The sequence below is a fragment of the Caenorhabditis remanei genome, chromosome I (assembly GCF_010183535.1).
Source record: "Caenorhabditis remanei strain PX506 chromosome I, whole genome shotgun sequence".
NCBI classification, from domain to species: domain Eukaryota; kingdom Metazoa; phylum Nematoda; class Chromadorea; order Rhabditida; family Rhabditidae; genus Caenorhabditis; species Caenorhabditis remanei.
In genome coordinates, this window is record NC_071328.1 from 2,664,589 (window position 1) to 2,683,534 (window position 18,946).

The 18,946-nt window shown below is 35.6% G+C and overlaps 1 protein-coding gene across 1 annotated transcript; it reads left to right on the plus strand.

The window, feature by feature from the left end:
- Positions 1-369: 369 nt before the first annotated feature.
- GCK72_000364 (uncharacterized protein) lies at positions 370-18,870 on the plus strand (the record flags this gene model as incomplete). The annotated part of the gene is made up of 15 exons (XM_053722444.1): positions 370-451; positions 1,583-1,887; positions 2,338-2,463; positions 3,153-3,799; positions 7,590-7,902; positions 8,630-9,109; positions 9,634-9,960; positions 10,608-10,726; positions 11,724-12,057; positions 12,893-13,445; positions 14,522-14,656; positions 15,733-15,967; positions 16,423-16,569; positions 17,164-17,467; positions 18,535-18,870. 15 exons carry the CDS (start codon positions 370-372, stop codon positions 18,868-18,870), a joined length of 4,443 nt encoding a protein of 1,480 aa, XP_053591089.1.
- Between the last annotated feature and the right edge of the window lie 76 nt (positions 18,871-18,946).

Here is an 18,946-nt window from a genome sequence, read left to right on the forward strand (position 1 = left end):
ATTTTCAAGAAAAATCAAGTGAAAACCAGATTGAATTACGAGAATCGGCCAAAAAACAATTTCCTCATAATTTTTCAATAAATTAATCTATGGACACACTTTTCTTGAAAGCTGGCTAGTTTATATGCAAAAAATTCAGAAAAACCGCGAAAAATCAATGAGAAACCTTGATTTTATCGATTTGTCCCTCCAAAAACATTTTGTTTAGCAAAAAATTAAATTTTTCAATTTTTTCATCAATTTAGGATTTAAAGAAGTCGTACCAGCTCAATTTTTTGTTAATTTTTCCCTGTTTTTTCCTTATTCTCTTACCTATTTTTCTTCAAAATCTCATTTTTTCTGAAATTTTCATACTTTTTCCGATTTCAGATGGACCTGGTGTATGGTTCTGAGATAACTTTTGGCGATGGATTTGCCATAAAACCGTCAAGAACGTTCGTCGTCAATACTAGTAAGTTTTTTTACAGGTTTCAGATGCAATTTTTGATTTTTTGAGATTTTTCTCCGAAAAATTCAGGTTTTTCTCCGAAAAAATTTTATCCCTAAAAACTACGAATGTTCGTTGTTTTCAACTCCAAAACCCTAATTTTGAAGCAAAAATTGAAAGTTTTCACTGAATTCCGGAATATTCTTTGAAAATACTTGAAAACCTTTAAAAAAATCCTTAAAATTCACGATTTTCATTCTTTTTAATCGAAAATTCCATTTTTCCCTGCCAAAACCCTACAATTTCAGGATAAAAACAATCATTTTTCATAGTTCGTTCTCAAAAATATCTTTTTCCTCAAATTTTTAATTGAAAAATGTCAATTGTTATGATTTTTTTCCAAATTTTACTCCAAAACTGCTGTTTCTCGTCCAAACCCCCAATTTTCTTCATTTTTTCGACGAAAACTCATGATTTAGGTCAGTTTCCCTCCAAAAATCAGTTTTGTTCAAATTTTTAATGAAAAAATGTCACTTTTTATGGAATTTTCGTGTCCGAAAGTTATGTTTTCCGCGATTCTTCCGCGATTTTTAGTCCAAAAATTATGATTTTTCATAGCCTATTCCCAAAAAAATACACTTTTACACAAATTTTTAATTAAAAAATGTCTTTATCCGAAACTACTGTTTTCTCGTCCGAAACCCCAATTTTCTATATATTTTTCAACAAAAAATCCACGATTTTCGTCAGTTTTCCCTCAAAAATCTATTTTTCTTATTAGCTCTGTACAGTTCTTACAACTGCGCTCTACCGAAATCCGCTTGAAAAATGTCTCTTTTTCTCTGCGTCTCTCAATTTCGCACACAATTTTCTCGCGGTTTCGGTAGAGGGCGGTTGTAAGAAGCGTGTCGTGCTAATAATTTTTAATGAAAAATGTCAATTTTAATGGAATTTGCTCAAATTTTCCCCCCAAAAATTCGATTTTCGATTCCGAAAATTCTGTTTTCCGCGATTTTTCCGCATTTTTAGTCCAAAAATTAGGATTTTTCATAGCTTATTCTCAAAAAAAATATACTTTTACTCAAATTTTTAATTAAAAATGTCAATTTTAATGGAATTTTCTCAAATTTCCACCCAAAAATGCTCATTTTCCAGACGCTCCTCTTCATTCAAACGTGTTCGAAGCGAAACCATCGGGCGGCGTCGTCACATTTCCCCACTCTTCTCACTACGCTGATCGTATCTTCGTCTGGCGTGCCATCGGTCAGAAACTATTCATCGAGGAGCGTTCTCTTCTGTTTTCTATCACAGAGGGCTCTTTGTGCATTGATTTCACTCGTACTTCTATCATTCCTGGCACTTCTATCACTATCTTTGAGGAGGGCGTCTTCAGTATCGTCGTCCCAACCGCCTCATCGATTCATCGCTTTTATACAAAATTGAGCTTCAAAGGACGCGATGTAAGCGTTAAAATTGGTCTGAAATTGGCAAAAACTGCGAAAATTCCATAACAATTGGTCTTAAATTGCCAGAAAATGCGGAATTTTCATGAAAATTGGATTAAAACGCTTGGAAAATGCGAAATTTTCATTAAAATTGGTCCAAAATGGTCTGTAAATGCGAAAACTACGGCTATTTGGGGCTAAAAACTGCGTTTTTCGAACTGAAACAAGGAAAATTCACTCAAAAGTCGGATAAATACGGGTTTTCCGAGCGAAACCCCCCGAAATGTTGATAAAATTTGGGATTTTTTTGCGCTTTTTGAGCATTTTCCTCATTTTTCCCTGTTTCAGATGCGAAAATTTCATAAAAAAATTGCTCTAAATGTGCCAGAAAACGGTTTTTTTCTTGCTAAAATTAACGATTTTTAGATCCTTTTCCCATTATTTTTTCATTTTTCCCTGTTTCAGGCCTTCTCAGTGCTCTCCAGAATCGTTGAAGACGACGATTTCCGTCGTTACCATGTGAATCACGCTCTGGCGACGTCTGGACGACCGATTCGTGCCAGTGTCACTCATCATCCGACTAAAAACACGGTTTGTATCGAATTTCAGCATCTTTGACTCTTATAAACCTGAAAAAACCAATTTTTAACCTCAAAAATCGATATTTCCGTAGCGTTTTCATCTTGAGAGCCTAAAAAATCAATTTTAACCTCTAAAATTGCGATTTCTGTCGTTTTTAAACCTCAAAAACCGTAATAAAAACCAATTTTTAACCTCAAAAATCGCAATTTCTGTCGGTTTTTTCATCTTAAAAACCTCAAAAAAACCGTTTTTAATATTAAAAAGCGCAATTTCAGTAATTTTTCCTCTCAAGAACATAAAAAAACATCAAAAAAACGAATTTTTAACTTCAAAAATCGTGGTTTCAATCGTTTTTCCTTTTAAAACTCTCCTACAATTTTTCACCTCTAAAGTTGCGATTTCTGTCGTTTTTTTGTATTAAAAACCTCAAAAAACGTTGTAAACACCAATTTTTAACCTCAAAAATAGCAATTTTAGTCGGTTTTTTCGTCTTAAAAACCTCAAAAAATGTAGTAATAACCAACTTTTAACATCAAAAATTGCGATTTCAGTGGGTTTTTTCTCTTAAAAACCTCAAAAACATAGTGAAAATCAATTTTAACATCAAAAATTGCGATTTTAGTTGTTTTTTCCACTTAAAACCCTCAAAAATAGCAATTTTTAGCATCCAAAACCGTTAAAAATCCCATAAATTCCAGGTGAGTCTCGTCACTGCAGAAGGCCAACTAGTCGTCGTTGCATTGGGTCTCCAGAAGTCATCAGGCGCCGAGAAGCACGACGAATTCACGATTGGAGAAGTCGGTTTGCTCGGAAAACTATTGGGCGGAGTTGATAAACGAGTCAGTGATGCGTGTGTGATGAAGAATCTATCGGGTTACGGTAGAGAGAGGAAATCTTCTGTATCGAAATCAGATATTGTGTATACTGTAACTCGAGATGGATGGGTTCAGGCATGGAATGTTGATACAAGGAAACAGTTATCCAGTACTATCGATTTGAATCAATACTTTGCTTCGGACACCTTCAGAATCTCGACTCCAGAAGGCTCTGACGATGACGATGATCTAGAATTCATCAATGCCGTGGAGCCAATGGAGCAATTCTACTCGATCAACGCGTATACATTCGATATTGATACTCTTCTAGTCGTTGGATGTGATATTGTGATTGGTGGGCGGAGTGTGGGGATGAGAACTCACTTGATTAAAGTGGCTGATGATCAGATGTACCATATGCAGATGTATGAGACGAGTATGACTGCTGAGGAGAGATTAGTGCATTTGGAATTGATTCAGACGTATTTTCCACCGAGAGATTGTGAAGAGTTGGAGGAGACGCAGGATTTGTAGGGTTTTTGATTATGGAAACCAAGAAAATGGGATGATTATAGAGAGAAATTCAGATTTTTCCAGTGAAATTGAGGCTGAAAATGATCGAATTTTGAGTTTTGAGCAATTAGATTCAACATTTAAGAACTAGACATTCGAATTTGTAGGTTTTTTGATGAATTTCATCGAAATTGTGATTTTCAGCCATCTTTTTGGTACTTTTGTTTTGGAAAAACTGAAAAATTCTGATGTTTTTCAGTGAAATGATGCTGACAATGATCAAACTCGCTGAAAAAATCGTTTTTCAAATAGAAATTCCAATTTTTTAGCTCAAAATTGACGTATTCTGTAAACTTTTCCGAGTTTTGAGCCTATTTCTGACAAGATTTCAGAGAAATTTTTCCAAAACGGAAAATTAAAAAAAAAAATTTTTTTAATTTTAAAAATTCAAAGTTTTCAGAGTGAAAATCAGCCATTTTAACAAATTTTTTACTGAAATTTTGTCAGAAATAGGCCAAAAACTCAGAAAAGTTTACAGACTACCTCATTTTTGAGCTGAAAATTTGTATTTTGACTTGAAAAGCGAGTAATTTAGAGAGTTTTTAAAGTTTTTGCGCTGAAAAAGACATTTTCGAGCCAAAATCAAGATTTTATATAGGAAAAAACCGGTTTTGAAGCTGAAAATCACTATTTTGACCAGGCATGTCCGGGTATGAGGTTACGACCGCACCTCAACTTCGGACTTCTCAACTGGAGACACGCTCCGCAACGCACGCGACGCGCGCGAGCGCATTGACAGCCGGCCGCGAAATGAGAATTTTCTGCGGGTTTTTCGTGAATATTATTCATTTTTTACGCATATTTTCTCAAAAAAACGAACGAAAAAAAGATTTATTGATTTTTTAAACATTATATCACGTTTTGAGTTGAGAATTTATGCGAGAAAAGTGAATGAAACGGTTATTACACGAAGAGATTGAAAAATACAAAATAATTCGAGCAGATTCGTGTCTTAAAGACAATTATAAAGGTTGATAAGACAATTTTGGACAAAAACATATGTAATACACTGTTAAAATAGAGGAAAAACGCATATTTTCATCATTAAAAGAACGAGTTAACGGAAACACCCAAAAATTAAACATCAATCAATAAAAATGGAGTTCAAAGTGAAGGCGATCAGAAAATAACGATAACAAAAGATGTTGAACACATGTCTTTCGATATATCGAGGTTCATTTACAAGGGACTACCTCGTAATTATCTGAAAACTGAACGCTGGTCTTCAAGGTCACTGTCTTTCAATTTCTTGAAATAACTGCAAAAATTATACCGCGTAGCGACGATGATGGGAACATATACTCAATCACTACCATACCATTCACTACTTTTCTCATTCTGTCTCACTACTTACTGATAATAACTCATTGACTACATTCGGCTCTTCAAATCCATTTCTTTCTTTGTATCCATTTCTTTCAAGTTCTAATTGCCTATAACCTAATTACTAAACTCAGTTGATAGAAGGGAAGTTTTGTGAGAGGCAAATAATGATTTGCAAAGTGAAATTTCTCATGATGAAGGTTACTGTCAGTGTTTTAGTATTTCATATAAAACAACAATGAATCTCAAACAAAAGGATCCCAGCATCAAAACGAGACCATCGCAGAAGACCTTGAGGTATAATGAATCTGAATGAAACAATTTTCAGGTGCCTTCTTGCAGTGAGTGGCGAGCGTTCAAATTGTCTAACCAGGGCATGTCATGTCGAAGGCTTATGAAACTTATGAATCGTGTTGAACAGAACCAGTGTCCCATTCTCGTAGTTGACTACTTTTTTGTCAACTTGTCCTTTGAGCGCTCTGTAAAACATCGTTATCTTTGAGTTTCCTTCATTTTTCGAAAACTTTAGCGCACACAGGACAAGTTGTACAAAAAAGTAGTATAAACTTTAAAAATGGAACACTAGTTCTGTTCAATGCAACTCATAAGTTTCAGAACTCTTCGACATGACATAACCCGCTGTCCAAGCTCGCCACTCCCAACTTGAAGAAGGCACCTGAAAATTGTTTCATACAGATTCATTATACCTCAAGGTCTTCTGCGATGGTCTCGTTTTGATGCTGGGATCCTTTTGTTTAAGATTCTGATGTTGTTTTATATGAAATACTAAAACACTGACAGTAACCTGCGGAATTCTAAATTAAGAACACCAATTGAAAAAGTTTTGTAACCCATCAAAATGTATCTAGGAAAGTGAGATAGCATACTATATCCTTTTCCTAGTTAAAAGAAAAATCAGAGTCTATAATTCGTTGAAAACTATTACAGAAAAGATTTGCATATTGCTTTTACAGATATATGAAAATGTTGTATTCATTGTGAGAAATTTCACTTTACAAATCAAATCATTATTTGCCTCCACGAACCTTCACTTTTAACACTTGTGATTAGTCTTTAGGTTATAGACAATATTACTTATAGGTACTGAACCAAATGGATTCGAAGAGCCGAATGTAGTCAATGAATCATTATCAGTAAGGAATGAATGAAAAAAAGTAGTGAGTGGTATGGTAGTGATTGAGTATCTCTCCCCATGATCGTCACTCTGCGGTATAATTTTCGCAGATATTTAAAGAAATTGAAAGATAGTGACTTTGATGACCAGCGTTCAGTTTTCAGATAATTACGAGGTAGTCCCTTGTAAATGAACCTCGATATATCGAAAGACATGTGTTCAACATCTTTTGTTATCGTTATTTTCTGATCGCCTTCACTTTGAACTCCATTTTTTATTGATTGATGTTTAATTTTTGGGTGTTTCCGTTAACTCGTTCTTTTAATGATGAAAATATGCGTTTTTTCCTCTATTTTAACAGTGTATTACATATGTTTTTGTCCAAAATTGTCTTATCAACCTTTATAATTGTCTTTAAGACACGAATCTGCTCGAATTATTTTGTATTTTTCAATCTCTTCGTGTAATAACCGTTTCATTCACTTTTCTCGCATAAATTCTCAACTCAAAACGTGATATAATGTTTAAAAAATCAATAAATCTTTTTTTCGTTCGTTTTTTTGAGAAAATATGCGTAAAAAATGAATAATATTCACGAAAAACCCGCAGAAAATTCTCATTTCGCGGCCGGCTGTCAATGCGCTCGCGCGCGTCGCGTGCGTTGCGGAGCGTGCCTCCAGTTGAGAAGTCCGAAGTTGAGAACCGCGGGGAACCGCACCTCCCGGACATGCCTGATTTTGACTTATTTTGAGTCATCTTTAACACGATTTTATTGTGAATTCTCGAAAATTTCAGCGAAAAACAGAACATTTTCAGCTTTAAAAGTGGTTTTCCGATATAAAATCTTAATTTTTAGCATAAAAATGTCGAATCTAATTGTATTTACCTTTAAAAAAGGGATGTGAAATCTCGATTTTCATCTTGAAAATGCCTTTTTCAGCCCAAAATTACAGTAAAAACTGTAATTTTTAGCTTTAAAAACATTTTTTTCGTGATAAATCTCGATTTTCAGCCCAAAATTACAGTAAAAACTGTAATTTTTAGCTTTAAAAACATTTTTTTTCGTGATAAATCTCGATTTTCAGCCCAAAATTACAGCAAAACTGAAATTTTTAGCTTTAAAAACAGTTTTTTTCGTGATAAATCTCGATTTTCAGCCCAAAATTACAGCAAAACTGAAATTTTTAGCTTTGAAAACAGTTTTTTCGTGTGCAATCTCGATTTTCTGCTCGAAAATTACAGCAAAACTCTAATTTTTCTTCCAAAATTCTTCGAAATTTATTTTGCAGCGAGGACTACAACCCGCGCACGTGTGCTCAATTCTCGCTTTCGGCTCTGTTCAAAAGCTCATCGGCCAACAAATCGTACTCTCTGAAACGTCTTTCGTTCGCAATTCAATGGAGAACCGGAGAAGTTTTCACTGAATTCGATTGGCATCCAGTTCGTCAGTTTTCTGGGAAATTGACAGGAAAAGGAGACAACAAGAGTGATGACACGGAGAGACCGTATAATCTCTCTCCTGATTCCAGTATTGAGACACTCATCGATGTCGTCTTTGACACTGATTTGTACTCGTTTGATATCGTTTTCAGAGCTATACAGGTGAGTTTCAGCCTTGAAAACTGCAAAAAAACAGATTTTTTAAAGTTTTCCACCTTGAAATAGGTCAATTTTCATCAATTTTCTACGAATTTCAGCAGAAAAATCATATATTTGGATCTAAAATCATGTTTTTCCGGATGTAAATAAGAGAGTTTTTACCTTTAAATGGGACCACTTTTCAGTCCGGATTTTCGGAATTCCCGTTCTGAAAATATGTTTTTTCATATAACAATTTGTAACTCCGCCCCTTCCGGACCGGTTCTGTTCAATTTTTGAATCAGAAAACCGGTAATTTTTGTCAAATTTGCTCAAGAATCAGGTTTTAACGAAAAGTCGGGGGAAAATCAAAAACTTTCAAACTCCGCCCCTTTCAGACGATTTTAATGCAGTTTTCAATAAAAAAAGCTCAAAAAATTCCAGAAAAACAGTTATTTTATCAAATTTCTCAGGGCAAGAATTAACCGAAAATTTGAAACTCATATCGTTTTTCGGCTAAAAGTCAAAATTTTTCGCAAAAAAGTCAAATTTTCGACTATAATTCAGAATTAGAAGAAATTATGAAAAATAGTCAAAAATAGTCACATTTTCAATGAAAAATTGAAAAATTTCGAAAAAAAAAGAAGTTTCCTTCGTTATGATTCCAAGCCGCGAAATTTCCGAAAAATGGAAATATTCAGAATTCTGTAACTTTTCAGTTCCGCACATCAATATATCCAAATTCTTCCAGATCGTGAGTGACAATTACCGTGGAGCTCTCGCCAACATTCGTCATAATAACTGGGCGGAGCTATTGAAACTCGTTGACACTTATCTCACTTCCATCGAATTCAATCGGAAATTTCAACAGAAAACGGATAGAAGTATTCGATTGAGACTCAATGCTCCACAAGAATCACAGTCATCCGCTGTTAAAGATTTCTGGTGGGCTCTTCTCCGCGCATGCGAAGAACTCGATTTCGCTGCTCGCGGAGCAATTTCTCTCGCTCCAATGCAATTATCTGGAGATCTGAAAATAATGGCTGTAATCCATCGGGATCGAATGACAATTCTCGGTGATAACAATACGGAATTCCTGAATCTCATCACCACTGAAAACATTCCGAAACCTGGAATTTTGGAGGAGAAATACAGAAAATCACCGAATAAACAATTGATTGATTTAATTGAGGAGGCATCGAAATATGCGGATCGCAGAGTTCTTTTGATGGTAGGTTTACTGAGCTAAATGTGGGTTTACGAGCGTTATGTGTCGATTTACGACGTTCGAATGTCGGTTTACAGTATCTATGTGTAGATTTACAAAGATATGTGTCGATTTACGGTGTCTGTGTGTGAATTTACGAGCGTTATGTGTCGATTTACGACGCTCGAATGTCGGTTTACTAGGGATTGGGATCGGTTTACAGTAGATTTACGTGGCGATAAGCATCGTTTTACATCGAATGTCGATTTACGGTGTCTGGTGTGAATTTACGAGCGTTATGTGTAGATTTACGACGTTCGAATTTCGGTTTACTAGGGGTTGAGATCGGTTTACAGTATCTATGTGTAGATTTACATCGTTATGCGTAGGTTTACGATAGTCAGCTAAGGTTTACTGTGAGTTTACTGAAACTCTTGTATATTTACGAACGAAATTTACCGATTTAAATGTCGATTTACGGAAATTTTCCTATTTAAATCATGTTATTTCTTATGCAAACTCTTGTTATTTCAGTCTGAAATTTTCAGAACCGCGAGCGAGCGCGTCTCGCCAGTGCAAAACACGGAGTTCCACTGACCGACGAGGATCTCAGCACTGATAATGCGTACGACTACGATTCGGACGGTCGTTTCATGACAATCAAACCGGCATTGGAGACTGCAATCGTCAAATTGACTGCTGCATTCGTCGAGGCATCGACATTCGACAACTCGAAACCATTCGATGATCCGTGTCCACAGCCATTCGGTGGAGCTTTTACACAGAGTATCGTATCGGCGAATATCCGAAAGACAGTCGAGTCGAGAGTTCATTTCGCGTTGACTCTCCAGTCGTTACTCAATGCGATCACTGAGGTAATGATTGATATTAACACGGCACAGTTGTTACAACTGCGCTCCACCGAAATTTCATTGAAAAATGTCTCTTTTTCTGATTTTTCTTCACAAAATGGAAATTTGGCTGGAAAAAGCGAGCATTTTTGTCTTTTTCTAGTTTTTTTCAGTAAAAAATGTGAAAAGTTGCATTTTTTTAATGAAAATCAATTTAAAAAATCTAGAAAAATGACCGAAAAAACTGAAAACATAAAATATTTCAGATTTTTCTTGAAATTTTGTCCAAAAAACTTGTTTTTTAACCGGAAAATCATATTTTTCTAATGAAATCTCGCATTCTAAGTACTTTCTCCCTGATAATTGGGAATTTTTGCAATAAATCTATTTCTTGAACAATTTTTCATATAAAACGCTCAAAGTGACCTATTTTAAATGTTTTTTTCGGTAAAAATCTCTATTTTTGATCTATTTGCTCGTCACAGTTCTTACAACTGCGCTCCACCGAAATGCCATTTTAAAATCTCTCTTTTTCTCTGAGTCTTTCAATTTCGAACACTATTTTCTCGCGGTTTCGGTAGAGCGCGCGGTTGTAAGACGCGTCACTCGCGTGTCGTGATAATAATTGGGAGATCCAACCAACCTCAACACAAATCCGTTAGAAATTCCAGCAAAAGAACCGCGCCGGCGTTCCATCGTTCGGAGACGTCGAAGCGTTGTCGTGTGAAGTTCGAGAGATTATTCGTGTCTATCGGGAGCTCAATGAGCAGTTGGATTTGAAGATTTTCAAGTGAGTTTTGGTTTTACTGAGCTGTAAGTGTGGATTTACGAGAGTGATGTGTCGATTTACGGTGTCTGCTGTACATTTACAAGAGTTATGTGTATGTTTACGAAGTTATGTGTCGATTTACGGGGTCTGCTCTAGATTTACGAAAGTTATGTGTGGATTTACCACGTTAGAATGCCGGTTTACGGGGGTTTAAGATCAGTTTACAGTATCTTTGTGTAGATTTACGAGAGTTACATGTAGGTTTACGACGCTCAAATGCCATTTTACGGGGGTTTGGGATCGGTACACAGAATCTATGCATGTTTAACCAAAAAATCGAGAAAAAAGCTCGAAAATTGACAAAAATAGCAAAATTTTGAGAAATCTTGTCGTGTACTTCTCGTGGACAAGAATTTTTTAAGTTTTTGAATTTTTTATCAATTTTTGAGATTTTTTTCTCCATTTATCGTGTTTTAATGAGTTTCTGATGAAAAAATCATCCTGTAAACTAGTTTTCTGGAAAAAATCAGTCAAAATCGTGAAATCTTGTCGTGTACTCTTCGTGGACAAGTGGAATTCTTGTTTTTTGAATTTTTGAGTGTTTTTTACCGAGTTTCGGTTTTTTTCCATAATTTTTCAAGCCAAAGTGAGGTATTTGAGACAACAAACCGATAGAAACAGTGAGGAAAAATTGATAATTTTCTCGAAAAAGCTGATTTCTGAGCGGTTTATTGAACTTTTCACTTCAGATATGCCAAAAATGTTCAGTTTTTCAATTTCCAGTCATTTTTCCCTTCACACAGTCATGATATGTAGATGTTCGATAGCATTTCTAGATTTACACTACCTCCAAATCAATTTTTCTGAAAATTTTCATTTTTTCCAGAAACGGCGCAAAAATTTCAAAAAAGTTGAATCACTGATATTTTTTGGATTTTCAACCAGAAAAATAAGATTTTGATTCTTGATGTAACCTCCAAATCAATTTTTCTGAAAATTTTTCAATTTGTTTTTCCAGAAACGGCGCAAAAATGAGTATTGGAACATGGTTGACATCGGACGCCGAAGGACTTGCAATGATGAAACGAGAGGGAGGATACGGAAAGAATGGATACGAAGAACTCAGAGATTCAGATTTCAATTGGTTCGTCGGAGTGACGACTGAAGCGGCCGTCCGTGCTCTTCTATCCACGTCGGAGATTCTTGTTCTGCCACGTCGACTCGTTCTTCATAAACAATATAAACTGCTTTTGACGATTCTAAACTCGTATATTAGTGAGACTCGCGCCTTGAAGCCAGTCATCACTTTCTATCGAGGAATCGCTTATTCTGGAACTGATCATCCGGTTAAGGTAGGCTTTTGGAGCTGAAAATCGTGTTTTACACCTGAAAAAATGCAAATTCAGACGATTCTTTGTATTTTTAGCCGAAAAATCGAGAAAAAAACTCAAAAATTGACAGAAATAGCAAAATTTTGAGAAATCTCGTCGTGTACTCCTCGTGGACAAGAATTTTTAGAATTTTAGAATTTTCGATCAATTTTGGGTTTTTTTTCTCAATTTTTTGATTTTTAATGCTGTTTTTATGAGAAAATCATCCTAGGGATTTGTTTTATGAAGAAAATCGGTCAAAATCGTGAAATCTTGTCGTGTACTCCTCGTGGACAAGACGAATTACGAAAGTTTGAATTTGTAATCAGTTTTTGGCCTTTTTTTCTCATTTTTTGTGTTACATTGCGTTTTTGATGAGAAAATCATCCTAGGAACTAGTTTTCTGTCGCAAAATCGGTCAAAATCGTGAAATCTTGTCGTGTACACCTCGTAGACGAGGCGGATTTTGAGTTTTTGAATTTTTGATCAATTTTTGGGCGTTTTCAGTAGTTTTTTCCCCCAAAAACGCACGATTATGAGGTTTCACCTTTTTTCAGGCTGAAAATCGAGTTTTACCAGTGAAAAATGCTCAAACACTGATATTTTCTCGAGTTTCAGCCAGAAAAATGACTGAAACTCAAAAAAATCTTCGAGTTCCTCCAATTTTTTAGGCCAAAACAGCGATTTTCAGTTTGAAAAAAGCTGAAAAATCTAGTTTTTTTTTTTTTGATTTTCAGCAAGAATTTTTTCGATTTTCAGCAAAATCACTATTTTCATATTTAGCGCTTTAGAAATCACTCAAAATCTCAATTTTCAGGCTCTGAACGCATTCCAATCGTGTCTCGACGCGTTCACCGAAGGAAACAACGCTCTCCGAAAAGCAGTCTATTACCTCCTGCCAAAACGATTCGCGTGTCCAAAAGGGACGGATCCATTGGAGTCGTTGACACCATCAGAATACTTTCTCACCGTCGTCCGATTCCTTCAGGAGCACGGACACGCTGAGGAAGTGTGCTCCGTCGCAATGAAAGCGATCGAGCATCTTCCGATTGAAAACGAGAGTGTCCAAGTGATCTCCAATACACTTTTCAATCATTTAACAGTTCGTCGTGAGTGGTTTCAAGCGCTGAAATTGATTCTGAAGACCACTTTGCAACCGGAAACCCGTCGAGCGTCTATATATGAATTGCTGAAAATGATGTTGTCAGTTGGAGAGTGGGAGGCGATTGCTACGATGAAATTTGGGATTCATGAGCAAGTTGTGGAGGATTTCCTGAGAGAAGCCGCTTTGGGACAAGCGCCCACTGAGAAACAACACTATTTTGAGTTGTTGTTCGCGTTCTATGTGGCAAGGAAGGATTTCAGAAACGGTAGGATCGATTTTTAGCAGAAAATCGGCTGAAAATTTGGATTTTTGCTCACAAAATCAGCATTTTATGAATTTGAGCTGAAAATGTCTATTTTAAGATTGATTCAGTGCGAAAATGCGAAGTTTGAGTAAAAAAAAAGGAGAAATTTGTCTGAATTTTAGTCAAAAACTCTAATTTTCCACTGAAATCTGTTCGAATTTCGTCTAAAAATGTAGATTTTGAAGAAAAGTATTCAAAAAATCAGCAAAAATTGATAATTTTCAGTCAAATTCGGACAAAAATAGTTTTTGAGCAATTTCTTAAAAGTTTAAGACGAAATTTGACGGAAATTGTGGATTTTTGAACACAAAAATAGAAAAAAATAGATTATTTTGACGAATTTATGCTGAAAATTCCTTTTTTTTTTTAAATCTACTCTGAACTTTTCAGTTGAAATCACTGAATTTTGGCTGAAAATATGACTGGAATTCGTATTTTTTAAAAAGATTTGAATCAAAAATGCAGAAATAGCACAGTAATGCTCAATTTTGAGATTATACAATTTTCCACTGAAATCTGTTTGAATTTCGTCGAAAAATGTAGTTTTTGAGAGATTTCAAGCTGAAAATGTGGATTTTTGAGCAACAAATGCTGGATTTGGACCAAAAATAAATAAAAATCGATAATTTTGACGAGTAAGTTGAAATCGCTGCATTTTGACTGAAAATATGACTGGAAGTTGAATTTTTGGTCATTTTTATCAAAAATGACGAAATTTGTCTGAATTTTAGTCAAAAATCGTCGGAAAATGTAGATTTTGAAGCGTAGATTCGAAAAAAAACTGAAAATTATTCAAAAAATCAGCAAAAATTGACAATTTTCCAGTCAAATTTGGACAAAAATAGTTTTTGAGCAATTTTTATCCGAATTTAAGTCGAAAATCGGCTAAAAATGGCGATTTTTGACCATAGAACGTGTTGAAAGTGCTGGAACTGGATCAAAATAATAAAAAATCTGCTTTTTTAAATCATTTTTGGCTGAAACTGAGACCAATTTGAGCTGAAAATGACCATTTTAAGACACATTTTTTCTTCCAGCCGCGTGTGCAATGTATGAATTCGCTCGTCACATCGAGACAGCCGACGGCATGACTCCAGACCTTCTTCGCAGAAGACGTGACTGTCTATCCGTCGTTTTGAATCTTCAAGAAGTTTTGGGAATGGAACCAGAAGGTGAGTATGGCAATATTGAACAGTTTGAGACAGTTTTAAAACTGTAAAATCTCAAAAATTGGGCTGGAAATTGGTGAAAACTGAGATTTTATATCGAAAAAACCGTTTTTTTAAGCTAAAAATTGCAGTAATTTTGAGAATTTGTACTTTGAGTCTGAAAGAAAGCACTCAAAAATGTTATTTTTCGGCTGAAAATTTGGATTTTCGAGCTGAAAATCGAGATTTTATATAGGAAAACCCACTTTTAAAGCTGAAAATTTCAGTTTTTTGATGTAATTTTGAGAATTTGAAGTAAAAACGCTTTAAAGATGACAATTCTAATAGAAAAAAAAACGAAAATTTGATATTTTGAGACCAGGACGTTTCGAAACTGTGTAATCTCGGTTTCGAAACGTCACAAACTGAAAAATTGAGAGAAAACCCCAAAAAGTGACCAAAAATTGGCCAAAAACTCAAATTTCTCCTTCAAACTTGTCCACGAGGACTACACGACGATTTTTGCAGTAGAGCGCATTTGCATCGTCGCCTACTCTAGAAATCTTGAGAAAACTTCTTCACATTAGAAATGAATTTTAACACGAAAAATCGAGAAAAATCACACAAATCGACCAAAAATTCAAATTTTCTAATCCGTCTTGTCCACGAGGAGTAAACGACGAGAGTTCTCAAAATTTTGTCAATTTTGGAGGTATTTTCTCGATTTTTGAGTTAAAATATGAAGAATTAATTAAAAAACTGAAAATCCGCCTTGTCCACGATGAGTACACGACGAAATTGTAGAAATTTGATCGATATTTCTCCAGAAAATTAGTTCCTAGGTTGATTTTCTCATAAGAAACACATTTTAAATCGAATAATTGAGAAAAAGCTCGACAATCGACCAAAAATTCAAATTTTATAATCCGTCTTGTCCACGAGGAGTACACAACGAGATTTCTCAAATTTTTGCTATTTTTGTCAATTTTCGAGCTTTTTTCTCAATTTTTCAGTTAAAATATGAAGAATTAAAGCGAAAAATCAATCAAAATGGGAAAATAAGACGATGTCTTCATCTCAAATCGCCCAAAAAGCTTCAGAAAACGCCGCAATCTACGACGACTACACGAACACCGACTTGGTCTTCCCTGCGCCTTCAGATGACGATTTGACGTCTTCTGAAACACAAATCGACGGCGGAAAAGCTTCTACCGTGAAGCCGACGTCATCAGAATCAGAAGGAATTTCTGGAAATGATGAAATGGAGACGGATGACGACAAAAAAGAAGTCCCGTTGAGTAACAGAAGAAAATTGCTCGTTTTGACTGAAAAAGAGTGAGTTTTTGAGCTTTTTGAGCGATTTTACACCCCGAAAACGTCGATTTTCACGCTGGGAAAAGGGCGGAGCCTATTTTCTAGTGAGGAGTTGCTAGGCTCCGCCCCTTTTTTCTAATGAATTTCTATAATTTTGGCGAAAAACTGAATTTTTTTATTCGGAAATTTCATTTTTCAAATCAAAAATCACAAATTTTGGCAGAAAATTGTTTTTTTTTTGTCCAAAAAGTGGGCGGAGCCTATTTTTAAAGCTCCGCCCCTTTCTCTCGATTCATCGGAATTCTTAAGTCCCGCCCTTTTTTTTCTCGATTCAGCTGAATGTCTATGCTCCGCCCATTTCTCTCAATTCAGCGGAATTCCTAAGCTCCGCCCCCTTCTTTTCACTGATAAATTTGGAATTGTTAATGAGAAAATGACGATTTTCAATATTTTTAAGAATCAATTTTGTTTTGCAGTATCCGCGACGAATGGGTTTTGTGCTCGGCACGTGTCGGTCTCCTCTCATCGGATCAATTCAAAGGAGTCCCACCAACTGATTTCGACGATTTATTCTCACTTCTCGTCGATTGTCTTCATTTTGATGATGCATTCGATGTGGCGAGGTAAGAGAGGCTAAAAATCATTGAAAATAAGTGCCGAAACTGATCAAAACTCTGAAAATGAGCCATTTTGCTCTAAATTATTGGATTTTGGCTGAAAATGAGCCGAAAAACATAAAGAATTTTGAGTTTTTGGTCGATTCATTATTTTTAGCCAAAAATCTAGAAAAAAACTCGAAAATTGACGAAAATTGCAAAAAATTGAAAAATCTCGTCGTGGACTCCTCGTGGACAAGTCGGATTACGAGTTTTTGAATTTTTGGCCTTTTTTATCGATTTTTCCTGTTAAAATGCGTTTCTTGTGTGAAAATCATCGTAGAAAATAGTTTTCTGGAGAAAATCGTCCAAAATCATGAAATTTTGTCGTGTACTCCTCGTGGACAAGTCGGATTACGAGTTTTTGAATTTTTGATAGTTCTTTCGAGTTTTTTCTCGATCTCTAAAATCTACTGCGTTTTGTCTGAAAATGAGCCCGAAATATCAAAAAATGAGTATTTTTTTCTTTAAATTATTGAATTTTGGCTGAAAAAGAGTTGAAAAACTGCAAAATCGGTTAAAAAAAGTCTCCCAAAATAATCTGAAAATCTGAAATTGCAGACGCTTCAACCTCGACGCTCAAAAATTATTCTTCTCGATGACTCGCGAGGCGATCATGATCGACGCTCTCCGTGACGATGTGAACATTGAAATGGCGTCGACTCAACAGGCTGGATGGGTTCGAAGCAATCGAAGACACTGTGTCGCCGTCGCAACATCCGAAGAGCATTGGGCTGTTGTGAGAGGATTGATCGATGCGGCACGAGATGAGATGCCTGGAGACTCGAGAGCTTTGAGAGGAGCGACTGAGGCCTTCTTGAGTTACGGATTGAATGTTCCATTCTGGTTGCATAACACTTTTGAGGTACGGTTTGAGAAGAAAATCAGTTTTTGAGCAGAAAAAATGGTAAAAAAAACGCCCAAAATTGACGAAAAAAGCAAAAATTTGAGAAATCTCGTCGTGTACTCCTCGTGGACAAGACGGATTACAAAATTTGAATTTTTGGTCGATTTTTAAGATTTTTCCTCGATTTTTGGGCTGAAATATATAAAGAATCGACCAAAAATTCAGTAAAAAAACTTCGTGTATTACTCGTGGGCAATGTAAAGCGTTAGATTTTGAAAAATTGAAAATTTTCATTACTAATTTGAGTGAATTTCGCCGATTTTAACGTTAAAACTGACTAAAACCTCGTTGAAATTACTGAAAAACCGCAGAAAATTGCAATTTCTAATCCCAACTTCGTGTACTCCTCGTGGGCAACCAGCATAACTATTTTTGAAACAAAAAACCTCTAAACCGACCGAAATCCACTCAAATGTTCAAAAATCTCCCTCGAACTTGTACACGAGGACTACACAACGCCATTTATCGACAAAGTGTGAAAATAGACAATTTGAGTGTTTTTGGTAGATGTTTTGCTGGTTTTTCAGTCATTTTCAGTTAATTTGGCTGATTTTTGATTAAAAAATGAGAAAAATTGACAAAAACCGTAAAAATTTGTGATTTTTAGTGATTTTTCAGTTAAAAACCTCAAATTTCACCTTCCGACTTGTCCACGAGGACTACACGATGATTTTTGCAGTAGAGCGCATTTGCATCGTCGCCTACTCTAGAAATCTTGAAAAAAGATAACTTCTTCACATTAGAAATGGATTTTAACTCGAAAAATTGAGAAAAAGGCACAAAAATCGACCAAAAAATTCAAAATTTCGTGAAACAACTTGTCCACGAGGAGTACACGACAAAATTTCTCAAATTTTTGCAATTTTTCTCAATTTTCGAGCATTTTTCCACAATTTTGGACTAAAATATAAAGAATCGAATAAAAATCATGGAAAACACTTGCCCACGAGGACTAAACGACGATTTTCTCAGTAGAGCGCATTTGCATCTCTTAAAATTCTGAAAAAATTGATAATTGCTTGCAGATAAACGACTCAAACGACTATCTCCGATGCCTCATCGATTACGAAGCGTACGCGGCGGGTCTCCAAGTGATCGGAGAGATTGTTGAACACGAAACACTCAAAGTATCTCAACCCAATGCTCGTACCTGGTTACCGTACACCGTCATCGACGAATTGATGCTCAGAAGTGGGGATTACGTCAGAAAAATGGCTGGAAAGACGCCGGAAGACCAAGTTTTGGCGCTGGAAGTGGCCAATTTGAGGAAAAACGCCGATCAGAAGTTGATGATCTACTTCCGAAAAGTACAGGACTTTGAGCAGGCGCAGAAGATGTCGAATCGATTTTTTTCTAAGTGATTCTCTTGTTTTTTAATGATTTTTGTCATTTTTGTCTTATTTTTCTCATTTTTATTGATTTATCGCTTTTTTGTGT